The sequence below is a fragment of the Polyodon spathula genome, chromosome 11 (genome assembly GCF_017654505.1).
Source record: "Polyodon spathula isolate WHYD16114869_AA chromosome 11, ASM1765450v1, whole genome shotgun sequence".
Classification (NCBI taxonomy): Eukaryota; Metazoa; Chordata; class Actinopteri; order Acipenseriformes; family Polyodontidae; genus Polyodon; species Polyodon spathula.
In genome coordinates, this window is record NC_054544.1 from 12,598,715 (window position 1) to 12,616,899 (window position 18,185).

The 18,185-nt window shown below is 35.5% G+C and overlaps 1 protein-coding gene across 1 annotated transcript in view; it reads left to right on the plus strand.

Annotated features, from left to right (window-relative positions):
* LOC121323034 (E3 ubiquitin-protein ligase ubr3-like) overlaps nt 1–18,185 on the plus strand; it is a 66,712-nt gene that overhangs the window by 17,086 nt on the left and 31,441 nt on the right. The window contains exons 22-27 of the mRNA XM_041263753.1: nt 1,242–1,412; nt 2,784–3,247; nt 6,635–6,723; nt 11,928–12,077; nt 14,630–14,763; nt 17,477–17,587. Coding sequence (XP_041119687.1) covers nt 1,242–1,412; nt 2,784–3,247; nt 6,635–6,723; nt 11,928–12,077; nt 14,630–14,763; nt 17,477–17,587 — 1,119 coding nt within the window. The remainder of the gene's footprint in view (nt 1–1,241; nt 1,413–2,783; nt 3,248–6,634; nt 6,724–11,927; nt 12,078–14,629; nt 14,764–17,476; nt 17,588–18,185) is intronic.

Consider the following 18,185-nt stretch of genomic DNA (forward strand, 5'->3'; position numbering starts at 1 on the left):
TCAAAGGTTTTGTGAAGTTGGGCTCCCGAGTGGCACATCCAGTAAAGGCGCTCTGCGTGAGTGCAGGATATGCGCCCTATAGCCTCAACTAGCTATTCATTTCATTCGCCTTGTCAGGGTATGAATACTTAAGAATTAGCAATTTGCAAATCGAGATCGAGCTATTTGGTAATGCTGACAGTCGTTACGTTTGGAGAAAGTCTGGTGAGGCGTACAAAGAAAAGAACAGCATACCTACTGTCAAGCATGGAGGTGGAAATGGGGCTGTTTTTCCTCTAATGGCACAGGAAATTTAGTTCCAATACATGGTAAACTAAAAGATATTGCCAATCATCTGAAACCCTCTGCTATAAAACTTGCTTTAAAGTGCAACTAGACATTCCAACACGAAAAGGATCCAAAAGAAAACAAAATCTACTTCAGAATGGTTAAAGAAGAATAAAATCAAGGTTCTGGAAGGACCTAGTCAAAGTCCCGATCTAAATCTGATGGAGAATCTTTGAGAATAGTCAAAAATCACTAAAGAATCATGCCAGAATCTCATTGACAAATTGTTTAAAAGAGGATATTATTGCTAAAGGTGCCTCAACTAGCTATTAATTTAATTTTCCTTGTCGGTGTATAAATACTATTGAATTAGCATTTTTTGAGTTTTTCTAAAAAAAATTGCTAAAATAAATTAATTGTAGACATCTCTTTCTTGTAACTATTTTCCTAATCCACAAAAGCAAAACTTTTAGAAATTTCCATTGGGGTATGAAAACTTTTGACAACAACTGTACTTTTAATAGTTGTAACACTTATTGTAAAAGCCATAACATTGCTTTTTTCTTCACGTTTTGTCTAATATATTAAAATACTGTAAAGTAAAAGTTATGGATTCAGTTTGCTTTGCATGCATTAGATAATTAATTTCAACAAAATGCAATACAAAAATGTAAATGCATTTTGTTCTTTGGCAATGTGCAAATCAAAAACAAACCACATACATTTGGTCTCCATTTACTGTGTAATATCAGGTTTGTTTTAAAACCATTCAAGAGAATTTTATTGGGTGTTGTTTAATAAAAAATATTAGTTCTGGCCAGAATAATGGTCTTTTACAAAAGCACTTGGAAGATTACAGGAGAAAACCAAAACCATGGTTCTTGTATCACTGCATTTACTGAACTGTACTTGCAGATATTCTTTTATGTAGAGGTTTCCATTCATGTTTTGATTATTGACTTATATCATCTTAGGAACCTTGCATTGAAGAACACTGCCATGATAGCTGGTTTCCTGGCACTAACTTGCTATCCAACTTGCATCATGTTATTGACTTTGTGAGAGTGAGGGTACCAGAGACGGCCCCGGAGGTAAAAAGGGAGCCGCCTGCAAGTACAAGCACAGACTCCTCTTCCTTTGCTCAGGTTAGTATGTGCAATCGTCAAACTGATTTTGAAAGTAGCTTTTGCAAATCTTAAGAAATTAGAGGGTTTGTTTTAAAATTCATCATTGTTTGAGGAAGTGAATTACACTGAATACTTTAAAAGTTCATAGTAAGCCATGCCTTTTATGTATATTGCCTTGCTTTTTGTATCACAGACTTCCAGGCGATTTTCTGGTCTCCAAAAACAGGTAGTTGTCTGTTTTTTGAAAGTTGCAGCAGCATCGGGAATGGCTTTAAAAACCATTTTGCATGATTCTACAGTATTCATGAAATCAGGCATTCTAGAATAGTTATTAGGAAGATAGTCTTTCAAGACATTCGTGCTAAACAATGGGGTGGTGTATTTTGCTGCTGCATTTATAGCAGTCCACTAGATGTACAGTCTAACATTGGAATACATGTCCTTTCTAAATGTTAAAACTAGTTAAGTATTATTTATTACTTTTTATATGTGCATTTCTAATCTTTATCAGCATGTCAGAATGATTAATATTGCCTTGAAATTTGCCATGTTGTGATTTGATATTTATTTTATGGTGCCATTTTTTTTTTTTTTTTGAAAGCTGTACAGCAAACACATCTGTGTAATCTACATTATGCTATTGATTTGTACTTAAATTCATGTCAGCATTACATATGAGTTTTAATAAAAGCTTCAGTTACCTGTAATGATGATTTAATTTTAAACTGCTGGCTTTATATATATGTGTATATACAAGATATATACAAGATATATATATAATCTTGCCCATGTCTGTCTGAGCTGGTAGTATGGGTTTCTGGTACAATGTTATAATTTGACATTGAACCCACTGCAGTAGTTTGTTCTGTTTTTCTCCTCAGTTCTATGTCCTTGCTTTAAGGCTATTGCATGACATCGCCACCACCACAGTTGTCACTAATTAAAGTGTAATTTTATGTTTCAGCTGGTAGGATTTATATGGCAGCAAAACTATGACGCTGCTGGTGCAGCAGACGATAGCATTTTTTTGTAAACCGGTGTGTACTTTTGTAATCAATGACTATTATTAAAATAATTACAAGCACCTACAATTTCATGACTCTATACTGAGCCCCTGCACCTCTTCCCCCCTGTCCCCATCCCCACCAGTTATACAAGAAAATCCTTATGGTATCCATTACATTTGCATTGGTTGTTACTGGCTCCTTTCAAAGACCATAAGTAATTTAATAGTAAAATTAACACATTTTGAAGGTTATATCATTTTGTTTAATTGATATGAACGATTCAGATACTGCATATCTCTTTTTATATAGCCATGATATTATATTGTGTTTTACTAGTGTTTTTAAAGATTTCACACAATAAATTTTTTTTTTTTTTTTCCAGAATTCTGGGACAGCTCAGGTCTTTAGCTTAGTTGCTGAACGCAGAAGGAAGTTTCAGGAGATCATCAATCGCAGTAGTGGAGAAGCCAGTCAAGCTGTTCGACCAAAATCCTCAGCGACAAAGTGGATACCCCATGGCTCAACTCCCCAGCTAACCACTGCGATTCTGGAAATCAGAGAAAGCATGATATCCCTGCTAATCAAGCTGCATCACAAACTGTCAGCAAAACAAAACTCTTTCTGCCCCCCTTGGATGGAAAACTCAGAGGGTTCTGTGAGACTTGATTCAGTAAAGTACTCCCATGGCGATGGTATTAGTGCAATTGAACGCATCTTGACAAAAGCCGCCCTCCGAGCTCGACAGAATAAGCGCTGTATACAAGAAATTTGTATGAAGATTTCACCACCTGTACCTCCTAAGAAAAACGGTCCAGCAGACAAAAAAACAATGGACAAAGAGGAAAGGTATGTACTGAGCTGTTGAACAACTTACTTCCCTTCTCTTCATTGCCTTTGTGTGTATTGGTGTGTGAAATGTATGTACAAATTGAATATGATAGTATGTAGTGGTTTGTTAAACATTTAATTGCCACTTTTGTTGTGTGTGGTTGTATGTGCTAAAATGTTTACTTTTGGCCCTTCTTTGGTTCAACTGCAATCTTTTCCACAATTGCCAAGGCAGTCTTTACCAGAAGGGGTCAACTATGTGATTTCCACTTTACAGCAATACTAATAAACTAGTCAAATTATTTGACAGATGTTTTCAGTGTCTTCATTGAAAGTGTTTCTAGTAGAAACATTTGCAATCGGGACAGCTTACAGTGTACATTGAGTAAACTGATAGCAATACTACTTTTTTTGTAGCTGCGCTCTGATAATTTTCATTGTGATGTAGTGTTCTGGCGAATCATTTGGGGTTGAGGTTTTAAAATGTACGTCATACAGCAAGTCGAATCTAACGTTGTTATATTTAGAAATCAATATTTTTTGGCCAATTACCTAGAAATGGAAACTACTCTAATACTTTCTAGGACAGGCTCGTTTTCTTTCTTTCGACAGTATGAATCTAGAATTATTTATATTAAGCGAAACTTTAAAAAAAAAAATGTTCAAAGAAGGATGGAGTTGCAAGTTATGGTAATCAAAAATGCAGAATTAGTTAATCTGATGAACTATCCCAAATATTTCAACAACTAAAGCTGCAGCACATGTTAATGTTTTCTTAGGCCCGTCAAATAATTCCTGGCACTTCAACATGTTGTTGTGCTATTTTTTGCCTCTGATGCAACATTATGTTTTAAATGATCTGAGGCACTTTGAGAATTGAAGTGAGACATGCAATGCATTTATAATACACACCAGGGAATGTAAAAAAAAAAAAAAATCACATGGCATATTATGGCAGCAACTGGGATTTTTTTTATATATATATTACAGTAGAACTGACTGGGATTTGTAAGGCATCCTTACGAACATGTCTTTGTTTCCAAAATTTATAAAAATCCAGATTTATAAATTAATACTGGGACTAATCCCATTAGGCACCTGAGCTATAATTTTCTGGGTTTAATAGTTGTTTAAAAACAATTGTGGCAAGCTCAATTTACTTTAAACATTACAAGAAATGATGATGTATAGTCCGCAAATTCATTTACCAACAGCCTAAAATGAAGATGTATCTATTCTGATAAATGAATGCTGCTCACAAGCCAGTTTCAGTTCTTATTTTGTTTAAGTCCTGGTCTGTAGTAATGAAGATCGAATAGGCTATAAGCACTCAATGATGACCTATTTTTGGTAAACTCGACCTGCAGACAAAGACAAACGTAGCATCTCCCACTAGATATGCTGTTGCTATAGAAACGACAGTCCAGTGATAGAAGAGAATCAGACTCGCTTGTGATATTTTTCAGACTTAGTGTCTGTGCCCCTTAATCTGTCATTGAAAATTACAGAGCTGCACTGGACCTGTCAGAGTTTGTTTATGTCTTCTTATTAGGGATCTCTATTTACAGTCAAGTCTGGTTTGTTTGAGCCATCGCTAGGGCCAAACAGTGAGACACTTGGAAAAGCAGAGCAGACAAAAGTAATATCTTATTTTGGTGAAATTTAGCTTTTGTTTCCCCAAAAGTTGTAGGTTTTCAGAGAATAGATAAGCAAGTTTGGTTGCTGACACTGTCTCAAGATGCAGTATAATTTAGATATTTCACTAGGGTGCAGATGAGGGTCAGTGTTGTATTTGATCATGTACTTACAAAGCTAGTGAGTGCATCAGTTCCAAATTCACTGGAAGGTTGGTAGAAACCTCATAATGAGACTACTAAGTAAATAAATAGAATGCAGTCTATACTGGATACACTAAACAATTGAAGTCTTTGTTTATTCAGAAAGATGTCGTTTCAGAACACTATATTGTAACAGACGGTTTAAAAAAACAAAAAAACAAAGGCTTTTTGGAAGCAGAGAAGTGTCCAGCATGTAAAAATATTGCTGTGTGTGCATCTTTTTTACGTAACCCGAAGGCACTGCTGCTCTTTGGAGATATTGTGAAATGCAAACTGACTTGCAGGTTTATTTAAAATTATGCTCTGCAAGTATTCACACAGATGACATAACTGGAAACTATCACCTTGGGAAGGGTAAAGCTAATTCTTCCACAGTGATTAATTACACTGAATTTTAAGTGTTCTTTAGTGCACCATTTTAAATTTTAGATTTTTCATCTTGTTGTTAATTTCGTAATAAAAAGTATTATGAGTGTAGTATCAATCTGTAGGCACGGATTATAGTATAATGCTGCATAAGCTCATCAAGGCGTTATTTTTTGTAATATGCAGTGCCGATAGAAAGTCTACACCCCCTTTCAAAATTTTCACCTTTTGTTGCCTTATAGCCTGGAATTAAAATGCATTAAAACATTTTTTTTTTCATTTATCTACACATCCTACCCCACAACTTCCAAGTGAAAAAAAATATTCTAGAAATTTGTAAAAAAATTAATAAAAATAAAAACTGAAATAGCTTGGTTGGAAAAGTGTCCACACCCCTAATAGGAATCAGGTGTAAACAGTAGCCTTCAAAATCACACACCAAGTTAAATGGCCTCCACCTGTGTTAAATTATAGTGATTCACATGATTTCAGGATAAATTCAGCAGTTCCTGTAGGTTCCCTCTGCTGGGTAGTGCATTTCAAAGCAAAGTCTCAACCATGAGCACCAAGACGATTTGAGTGGCCCAGTCTGAGCCCTGACCTAAATCCAATCGAAAATGTGTGGCATAACTTGAAGATTGCTGTCCATCAACGCTCCCCAAGGAACTTGACAGAGCTTGAACAGGCTTGTAAAGAAGAATGGTCAAATATTGCCAAATCTAGGTGTGCAAAGTTGGTAGAGACCTATCCCAACAGACTCACAGCTGTAATTGCTGCCAAAGGTGCTTCCACCAGGTATTAACTCAGAGGGGTGGGGACTTATCCAATTATGATCTTTTCAGTTTTGTATTTATAATGTATATATATATATATTTTTAATTTTTTTCTCAATCAAAACTTTTTTCTCACTAAGTGTGGAGTATGGTGTGTAGATAAGTGGGAAATGCATGAAACTGAGGCACTGACACAACAAAATGTGAAAAAAGTTCAAGGGGATGTAGACTTTCTATAGGCACTGTGCATGTGCGTGTGTGTGTGTGTGTGTGTGTGTGTCAATATAAATTACGAATAAAAGTATCAAAGTAGAGAGCTGCTACATATAAGCACGGTATACATTTTTGCAAAGTTTATACCGTGATAAAGCTTCAGTTGTGTGTCTTTTGCTAACATCATATTTTCTTATTCATTCTGTATAATGCAGGCGACAAAAAGCCAGAGAGAGACAGCAGAAGTTACTTGCTGAATTTGCTTCAAGGCAGAAGAGTTTTATGGAAACTGCAATGGATGTTGGTAAGTCGAGAAATATTTCTTTAATTTAGAAGATCAAAAGAATGAAGTGCATACAATATATTTCTTCATTTTGTTTTCTGTTAACCTGTTGGAATCTTGTCATGTAAACTGCATGCATTGATAATGTGAAGTTTGAAATCAAAGCCTTATTTATAACACCATAAACTCTTGTTGAACCCTAAATGTGTATTTAAAAAGACCTTGGATTACTACCAGCTGGGATGTAACAAAGGAATAAATCGCAGTCTCAATCAAATCTCTACATTCCATCGCATTAAAACTGAAACCACAATTGTAACAGTGTTATAATTGCACATGTAAATTTCTAGCAATACTGTAGCTTTCTAAAGTTGTGCAATTCATTCTTACAAAGAAATATGCTTGTGTGTAGCAGGAGAGGCATTTCAATATTCAATCAAACAAATAAATATCAGTGCTGAATTGTGTATGTTATATTGTGTATGTTCCAGACATCTTGTAAATATAGTTATATAACTGTTCACAAACCATGCTTCTCAGTAGGACGCCTTGCACTCTGTAGAGTCCTTGAAATAGTAATGCCTCAGGCCAGGCCAAACACCCATTGTGGGAAATATATTATATATATATAGATATATTATATATATATCTATATTATATATATAGACACACCAAGCATTTTTATAGTGCCATAAATATTTAAATATCTTATCTTCCTCTCAGTAGAAAGGAGACGTCTTGGGAGAAATCTTCTTCTTAATCAAAGTTTACGCTGGGAGGACCATTATAGCTCTCCTGGGAGTATGCATGCTGGTTCAGGGCAAATGATATTGGGCCGCTAATAGCTGATTTGACTCCAGGGGACCACCCTGACACATATTGGTTAGTAAATGAAAAATGTTGTCCACAATTAGAAATTTTAAAGCAGCATTCAGCAGTATTCTGGTATTCTAAGAGAATGAATTCATGTAGCAATGGTTTTACTATCAAGAGAATACATTGTTGACCGTTAAATACATATGAATAAACGCCTGGAGTAAGAAACCTCATTAAAATGGACTTTGTTTATTATTACTTAAATAATAATAGTCTTGCCAGACCTGTGCCTTTTGTGTTGAACTTATTATAGTGATACATTCTGAACACAGGCCTTGTGAACTTGTTTTTTCCTCTGTGTGCATTTTCATTTTAATGATCTAAAAATGTTAATAGAATCTGGAGGCTTGCTGTTGTCTTTTAGATTGAACCAAAGGTTACAGAGATTACAGATATTTGTCTGGTGTTAATTGTGTGAATATGTGAAATAGGAAAGTGTTTGGGAACATCTGTTCAAATATTAATTTCCCTGCATGACATGTTAGAAAGAAGTTTATTGCAATGTAGAATTTATTCAAAGTTCACAATGCAAAAAAACTAAACGGTTCACAATAATTGCAGGAGATACCACGGGGAATTGCACTTATTAATTCACGTGCAGTTGTACCGCGACTCCAATTAAATGATTGATTAGCCATCGAGTCTCGGTACAGCTGCACGAAAGCAGCATGTTTTTACTCACTCGGGTTGTGTGTTCGGTGAGTGGAGAATGGGATTGGAGACAAAGGTTATAATAATAATAATAATATTAATAATAATAATAATAATAATTAAATATCAGCTCACCGTGTTTGTTTGTGTAGTCCGTTTTGTTTGTCTCTATTTTGGCAAAAGTGCCGTGTCCTGTGTGTTTTGTCTTTACAACCTTTTATTTTCTGTCTGTTTCGTTATTAAACACTGAGCAAAACCAATCACTCGGCTTCACCAAACTCCACCGCTCTGTTGTTTATTTCCTGGTTCCTGTTTCTGGTCTGACGTCACCCACTGCAGACGTCTTTGTGACAGTGTGTTTTTGAAATTTATCATAAGTTGACTTTAGGTATTATTTAAGTCTGTCTTTTGACCTTTGTCTTTGTAATACCTCTAGTTCCTACTAGCCTGAAGTTGGGTAACGTAACCCTGAAAAACTGATGTTTCAACTTTTACCTTGATGAACAAGGCTTGGATGAACAGTAATTGGGTGCTTTGTTCTTAAGCGTTTCCAATTTTGTATTCTTGGTCCAACATTTACTTGTGGCCTGGAGCTAGTGCTGTTACAGTGGCTTTATAATGAAAGATTGTATTATTTAATACATTTTATTTACTTTTGAATAATAATGTCATTTATATGTGACCTTAAGGGGGGATAGAAGATGGAAGATGGAAATGTCTGTAGTCATTTACCAAAGTCTTATTATCACAGCTTAATGGATTGTCTACCAAAGCTTTTTTCTATAGTGTGTAAGTTTTTATGTGCATTTGGCTAAATTTGCAGCCTCCACAGAATGCTTAAATTGGCTCTTTGTTTGTAGGCTAAGCACTCCAGTTTACTGGTGCAGCGAAGGGAAAGAAAATAAACATAGATTGGTTATTTATGCAGTGGGCTCAATCCAATGTTGATTAGGAAGACTTTCTCTGAAATGATGGGAAGCGTATATGAAAATGTCTATGTCTATATCAGGATTTGGAAGATTAGGCATTGAAGGGATTCCATAAAACTGATTTTGTGAAAAGATCATGCTTCCCATGTTTAGTATGTGTTGTACGTGTTGGAGATTTTTATGATGCAGCCAGACCATTGTAGGCCAACAGCTAGCCTTTTGGTTACCATGGAAACTTTTAGCCGAATGGCTGGTTAATATATGCCTCCTGGTGTTCAGTGTGCTGCTGTGGTGTCTGTGAGACAAAGCAGGGATGATGGGAAGCAAGCAAATTGCTTAGTATAGAACCAGAGGGAAGAAAAAGACAACTTTAACAAAGTCTGTTGCAGTGCCATAATATATAGAGGGGTGATCTGTGTAAATTAGACAGGAATTCAGATTTAAGTGCATGTAAGCCAAACTCCAGATAGTTTGGTGCCATCTTTCGATCAGTTTGTCCCAATACTAGCTATGTATTTTAAACTCAACCTTTTTACCTTATGACTTGATTGCATTTACTTTTTACTTTTTTCTAATGATTTTCTTTAATGTTTAGTTTTTTCTCTGCTTTATGGTTCAACACCACGAAACAATTAGTCTGTCCATGTACTCTACCTCGCCTTGTTATGGCTTTTTATATCCACATATTTTGCATTATTGGCATTGAAATATGCATCTACATTATATCACAAAATAATAGTAATGTAAGCAGTTTCGCAATATGCAATATTCTTAATACTTAACCTGTTGTATGGTGTATGTCTCTCCTTCATTAAAAATAATTACTTCAGACCAACTATTAACATAATACATTGGCAAGTGTAAAAGTGTTTTTGTTTGTGTTTTTTTGTTTTTTATCAAGAATAAATGACAGAATTTCAGTCCAGTCATTTATTCTATCGTTAAGTATTTCTAGGATGTTTCATTACCTCTAGCAATTGCTGATTGTTTTCCGTTGGGCCTTGAACCTTAACATGATTAAAGTGAAAGCTGTCAACAGTAGTTTAAATACTAGCATGTTTCCAAGCTATTTTCAATGTGGTCACAAGAGCAAGGGCGCAGGTGTTTGGCTGAAGAGAAATTATAATAATAAATACACATTCCTCTAATTTTTATGTTTCTCTAAGCATTGCTTTGGTAGTACATGTAATAATTAAGTTAATAACATGTGTAACTCTGGAGTGGGGAGTGCTTTCTAACAAATTTGTTTCGGGTAAATCTCTGAAATCTCTTCATGTATGCATTTTACCATTATTTGCAATCCATTTCTTAATATCAAGTACAGTGCGTTTCATTTAATGTTAATTGTATATCGGATTTTTTGTATAAATGCCAGATAAAGAACTGCTCAAACTGACTCAAGAATTGGTCATAGAGGTAGAACTGAGCGTAATTTCAAATTGAATGTGTGTGCCAAGAACTTTCATAGGTTTTAAAAAGTAAAGTATTGAGATTTATTTTTGTGAAAATGGTTGTGAAGATGATGTGCTCAAAGTCCAGGTGCTTCTATAAGGGTTACTTGGGGCTATTAGGGCTTCACTTTGTCAGTTTCTTTCTCTGTAGTGCTTCCAGTTGATGTTAATGTGTTTATGTTGTGCTCAGCATTAAAAAAAATTACCGTATTTTCTCGAGTATAAGTCGCTAACCAGTTAATTTTATTCATTTTGAATTAATTTTTTCTTGTGGTTGTTGCATTGGGTTATGCTGCCTGTACAAGTGCTGTGTTTTTTTTTTTTTTTGTTTGTTTTGCAAGCTTGATTTCATGGCCTTATTGGAGTGAAAACAGTTATTGTGTAAAGCAAGTAGGGCAAGTTTTTTTTTTTTTTTTTTTTTTTCTCCCCACTGTCAATCAATTCTTATCCTTATATTTGGCACAGTAACTAGTTCTAATTTCTGGGAACATATATAGTGGGCTATAGGCTAAGCACCGATTGTTACAGCGTGACCCTGCAGCAGAGTGCTTCTGTGGAAACGGCACACCTCCATTGACACTGTTGTGGGCAAATCCTTGTTGCCCTCGTTGCCAGAGCAAATGCTTCTAGTTTCTCTCAAGTCAAAACGCAAACATCTCAAGATTTGGCGAAAATGATTCCGAAACATTGTCTGTTTACATCCAGGAGCTGTCACGTAAAACGTAGAGGTAGTTTCATTGAATTGCACAGCCAGACCACACCACCCACCACATTCCATTGAAATACATACTTCCGTGTGGGCTAGGAAGGAAGTGGGGGTGGGGATTGTTTGCTAAAATAGTACTACTGTAGGCTATACAAATAAATTAATAAAAAAAAAGTACTGTATTGTAATATGCATCAAAATGATGCGTCCTGTGGTTCTAGGTAGAAGTGCTTAGCAAAAATAACAATTTTATAATCTGCCGCTCAAACGCCATCAGGATATCGAAATACATATATTTAGGAAAACTAACTCACTAAAGTGCACTCTAACAACAGTTTCAATTTCAGGAGTTAATTTTTGTTTTCTGTTTCGCTAAACTTGCCATTTCTTTCAATAACAAATAAAAAAATAAATAATAATTATACCCGAATCTCGCCCTCACAATGGGGGGCTCGACTTTTACTTGAGTAAATACAGTAAGTTCTTTATCATATGGAAGAACTGTATATTATAAACCATCATAAATAAAGAAAAAAAACTTGTGTAGTGTTTTTTTTTTTTTTTTTTTAATAAAATGTTTTGTTACAAATACATACATATTTTGATTTAAAGAGTCACCTGATGCTGATGTTGCCATGGACCTTGGATCATCAGAGCAGCAGGATTCTGAGATCCTTTATGACTGTGTCATTTGTGGGCAGAGTGGTCCATCTACAGAAGACCGGCCTACTGGCTTAGTGGTTCTGTTACAAGCCTCGTCCGGTAAGTAAAAAAGAAACTTGATCTTCAGGTTTGACTGAAAATTTTTTTTTGTTTTGTTTTAAAGCTCAGGTTCATCAAAAACACAACCTATTAAGCTAAAACATATTTCTTGGAATCTGAACTCCATATTGAATATTTTCATGTGTTGGTTTTAAATATAATACATGTTTTAAAAGTAGATTTTTTGTTTGTTTTTACTATTATTATTTAATAAAAAAAAGGCATGAATATGTACAAAAATGTTGGTTATATAATTTCTAGGTTCAATTCTGTAAATCCATTTTGTTCCCTTTTTCCTGCACTACAGGTCAGGACAATGTCTCATACTTGGCAGTAGTCTGAGTAGTTTGACATCCAGGCTGAAATAATAACTTCAGATTGTGTACAGTACTGTGCAGAAGTTTTAGGCAGGTGTGAAAAAATGCTGTAAAGTAAGAATGCTTTCAAAAATAGAGATATTAATAGATTATATTTATCAATTAACAAAATGCAAAGTGAGTGAACAGAAGAAAAATGTACATCAAATCAATATTTGGTTGCCTTCAAAACAGCATCAGTTCTTCTAGATACACTTGTACACCGTTTTTAAAGGAACTCAGCAGGTAGGGTGGCCCAAACATCTTGGAGAACTAACCACAGTTCTTCTGTGGATTTAGGCAGCCTCAGTTGCTTCTCTCTCTTCATGTAATCCCAGACAGACTCGATGATGTTGATCAGGGCTTTGTGGGGCCCATACCATCACTTCCAGGACTCCTTGTTGTTCTTTACACTGAAGATAGTTCTTAATGACTTTCGCTGTATGTTTGGGGTCGTTGTCTTTCTGCAGAATAAATTTGGGGCCAATCAGATGCCTCCCTGATGGTATTGCATGATGGATAAGTATCTGCCTGTACTTCTCAGCATTGAGGAGACCATTAATTCTGACCAAATCCCCAACTCCATTTGCAGAAATGCAGCCCCAAACTTGCAAGGAACCTCCACCATGCTTCACTGTTGCCTGCAGACACTCATTCATGTACCGCTCTCCAGCCCTTCGGCGAACAAACTGCCTTCTGCTATGGCCAAATATTTCAAATTTTGACTCATCAGTACAGAGAACCTGCTGCCATTTTTCTGTACCCCAGTTCCTGTGTTTTCGTGCATAGTTGAGTCGCTTGGCCTTGTTTCCACGTCGGAGGTATGGCTTTTTGGCCGCAAGTCTTCCATGAAGGCCACTTCTGACCAGACTTCTCCGGACAGTAGATGGGTGTACCAGGGTCCCACTGTTTTCTTCCGATTGCGAAGGGAAGTAAGCATGATGTGTCTTTCATCTGCTGCAGTAAGTTTCCTTGGCCGACCACAGCGTCTACGGTCCTCAGCGTTGCCCGTTTCTTTGTGCTTCTTCAAAAGAACTTGGACAGCACATCTGGAAACCTCTGTCTGCCTTGAAATTTCTGCCTGGGAGAGACCTTGCTGATGCAGTATAACGACCTTGTGTCTTGTTGCTGTGCTCAGTCTTGCCATGGTGTATGACTTTTGACAGTAAACTGTCTTCAGAAACCTCACCTTGTTAGCTGAGTTTGGCTGTTCCTCACCCAGTTTTATTCCACCTGCACAGCTGTTTCTGTTTCAGTTAATGTGTTGTGTTTCAGCCTACATATTGAATTGATGATCATTAGCACCTGTTTGGTATAATTGTTTAATCATACACCTGACTATATGCCTACAAAATCCCTGACTTTGTGCAGGTGTACCTAGAAGAATTGATGCTGTTTTGAAGGCAAAGGGTGGTCACACCAAATATGGATTTGATTTAGATTTTTCTTCTGTTCACTCACTTTGCATTTAGTTAATTGATAAATATAATCTATTAACATGTCTATTTTTGAAAGCATTCTTACTTTACAGCATTTTTTTCACACCTGCCTAAAACTTTTGCACAGTACTGTATATATTCACTCTGCACACAAATGTTAAACACAAGTCTTATTATTGTAGTAGCAATAGTAACTAATTTCATTGCTGTCTATTTCTTACAAATAAGTCAGTTACATTTTTACAGTTTTTTAATAACTTTTTTTATCTAATTTATCAGTTCTGCATATTTGCTTAGTTATCTAGTAAAGAGTTGTCACTATTCCAGTATATCTTATCTGGTGCACAGATGTCATTCCGTGCATAGAACATACCACACTATTGGAAAGGTTTGTTTGATAGTAATTCCTGGGTAGAATATCTGTTTTTGTGGGTTGTACAGTCCATACAGTGTGTGTAGGGTGTCACTTATTACGATACAACAGTTGGCACAGTTTGAGCAGCCAGCATCCAAATTGCACAAACTAATGTTTGTTATACATGTATTAGCTTATAATACAATGTTTTAGAAGTTGCAAAATATGCATAATACCTCTATCTATATTCTTAGTATGTATGTCATTTCTGGTCAGTGTCTGTACTTCATTATTTTATGTAAATATTGTGTCAGAAGAGTAAGACGTTAAATAGAAATGATGATGGCTCATTACCATGTCCTTGTCATCCGCTCAAGCTTTTGCTTATATAATGTATTTTAGTCCTGGGGCACCGTTGCAAGAGCACTGAGCCAAAGAAGCTGCCAACCAGTGATGAGGAGCACATTTACTCCGTGGATACATGTGGAGCTACACATGACGTCAGGCTGACAACATTGCAGCGTTTCTTTAATGACGTAAGTCATTTGTGTAAGATGCAAATCCCCTTCTTGGGCCATTTTGTCACAGTATGATGGTCACTTCTGCTGATCCATGATCTAAGTTTTTGATGTGTGTGCACATAGATTTAACCCTTTAATCCCTACATTTCTGTGGCTGCTAATTGTTGAGATCCTTTTAAAGAAGGAAAGTAAAAAATGGTGTATCTGTTCATTGAAGAAAGGTGTGTGTTATTGTTGACTAAAATTAGAAACATTTGACTGTTTTGAGAACATGAAAATTGCTATTTTGAATTTGTTTTTCAGAAGAATTCCGTTCATTCAGTAAAAAACAGCTAAGCTTGATTTAACATGGGTGCTCAAGGGACCATATAAATGTGATCTTTAAACACAGATGGTTGATGTGCAGATCATTTAACATGTGAATTATACAGGGCCCAGGGATTAATCAGAGTAGTCTGCATACAAGTGGTCTTTTTGCATGATTTAAAACTAGTTTTTAGATATTTTTTTTTCTATTTTGTGCATTCAGCATTTTCTTCTGAACCCATTTCAATAGCTGTCTCATTACTTTATTATTGTTTTATGTTTGACAAGTTCCAGAAAGCAAAGCATTCTGACTGCACCAGCAAAAATTCCTTTGAAGCGCAGATTTATGTAGTTTTGATGTTCTCTTGGCATACGCTGTTCGATTTTATATGTTTCTATAGCGAGAGCTTAGCCAAGTGTTTCATAGTTTTGCTGTGTTGTCCTTGTGCTTTCTTGTCAACCAACCATTTAATAAATATTTTTAGGAATTAAGTTTGGTAAGCACATCTGGATATTTAGTTTTTTTTCTGACAGTTAACTGGAGACAGACTAATCAGTATTGTGCATTAAACTTCTACATCTACGTATATTCTATATGATCTGTAATGTAACACTTTTGAAATCAGATGTGTAGTTAACCAAAATAATATTTGAAAAAACATGACATTTGTTTGGATCAAAATACATTCAGTTATGGTCAAGTTTGGTCAACTATGCCTAGTTTTTCAGTATTTTTAGAATTTTAGATGCTTGTCTGTATTGTGCCAAGTCTTTCCCTTCAATATCTGAAATGGATGAACCCCCTCTTAAATTTCCTAGTAAGCTGTGCCAGGAACTGGCACCCACATGAGCACATTCCTCTACTGAAGCTGTTTTAGAAACCCAGGGGAAAGATGTAGTGGTGCCGCAAAGACAAACTTCTCTCAGGAAGCTTTCTAATTTCTAATTGTTCTATTGAAATATATAAATTAAAGTAGAGATTCAGCTTCATAATAAAATATATATATATATATATATATATATATATATATATATATATATATATATATATATATATATATATATATATATATATATATATATATATTACATAACATGCATAAAATGAAAAATAACATGCAAAAACTAATTTCATACTTTGACAAACATACTTTGTATGAAACCCATTTGTTGCTAATTATTGACAATTATGATTGAAAATCAGCACCTATTGTTAATTATAGAATAAATAAATAATAATCATCAAGTGCATAAAAATAAATTGGAAATTTGTGATTTCAAAAATAGTTTAAACTAAAGAGTACAGCAACGATCTCAAAATGGCAGTGATACAACTAAACAAAAAAGGAGAAACTACCAGAAAAATAGCAGAATGACTCGGTTTAACGAAAAGCACTGTGTGGTCTGTTATTGACAAGCACGGGAGAACAGGAACTACTGCAACTAGCTCCAGGTGTGAAAGACCAAGAAAGGTTTCTACACAATTTGGAAGAAGAATCGTTCAAGCAGCCTGGCAAAACCCTCGGGTTAATGCAAAAGATTTGATACAAAAATTTGAGAGAAGATGGTCAAGAAATTTAGAGCAAACAGTTCGATACCTTAACAAGATGAATGTCAGTAGGCAAAAAACCAAGATGCAAACCTTTGATAAAAACAGTACACAAAAGAAAGCGATTGGTGTTTTCCATTGAATACTTGAAGAAGACTGATGATTTCTTCAACCAAATTTTATGGTCAGACAAATCCAAAATATAACTTTTTTTTTATCAAGAAAGCAACAGTATATTTGGAGGAAGAGAGGAGAAGAATTTAAAGAAAAGTTCATGATGTCCAGTGTTAAACATGGTGGAGGTTGTCTGTTGGCATGGGCTTTTTTTTCTTTCTCAGGCACTGGTGACCTTTGTATTGTAGAAGGATTAATTAACGCTGCAAAATATCAAGAAATTTTGCACTCATTTGTTACCCAATGCTACAATGCTTATTGGACGGAAGTTTGTATTCCAGGATAATGACCCTAAGCATTCTGCGAAGTCTACAAAGGTTAAAGTTATGGATTGGCCATCTCAGTCCCAAGACTTGAATCCCATCGAGATATTGTGGTTTGACTTGAAGGCTTCTGTTGCAAAAAGGAAACCAAAGTCGATTGCAGAACTCAAAGCTGTATGTGTTGAAGAATGGGCAAAAATGTCTCTGGAAAGATACCAGGAACAGGTTTCAAAATACGATAAAAGACTACAAGCTGTAAAGGAAGCAAAGGGTTTCAGAATTGATGTTTTTCAGTAGTCTAATCTTTGTGATATGTGTATAAACTTTCAAGAGTCTTTTACAGTTATAATCTATTTTCTTCTGTCTGTGTAGTCAGCTTCATGTTTATGCTTACTTTTGATGTTGCTTGGACATTTTTTGTGCTTTTCTCATTTAGAGTTCGTGCCTGCAGTCAGTATCAATTGGGTGGGAAGGAGGTGTGTATGTGCAAACCTGTGGCCATACTTTGCACATAGATTGTCACAAGTCTTACATGGAGTCATTGCGGGTAAGTTGTTTTTTGAACATGAGAAAGTCAATGGGTGGGGGGGGTGGAGAGTTTTATTCCAGCATAGATGGCAGTACATGTCTGACACTGTTAGTGTTCTTTTGTCTGTGGTGGAGTAATATCTGTATTTGATGAGGCATAGGTAGAGTTACACATTTATTTATTTTTACATGTACGTAATGCAATTAAAACTGCTCAATTTTTGGGGTTATAGACACCTGCAGTATACATGTTAGACCTTCAAGAATGGTAGAACATGTGTCTATCCTCTATTGACCTTCCTGTTTCCTGCAACCTGCTGGTAACCCCTTGCAGCAATATACATACATGCACCTTGACAGGGTATACGTACTTCTTTTGTTTTTGCTTCAGTATTGTAAAACATGCTCTTCTACATACACTGATTGGACAATTGTTTTACTTAACTGTTTCATCAAGCAATGACTAACTTATAGGCCTACAAGCACAAATGACAAGAACCTATTGTAGTAGTGTTTTTTTTTTTTTTTTTTTTTTTTTTTTTTTTAAATACATACAGTACTGTGAAGTAAAGCTTTGAGCAATGTCATCAGTTGACAGATTTGCTGAGACAGTGAGA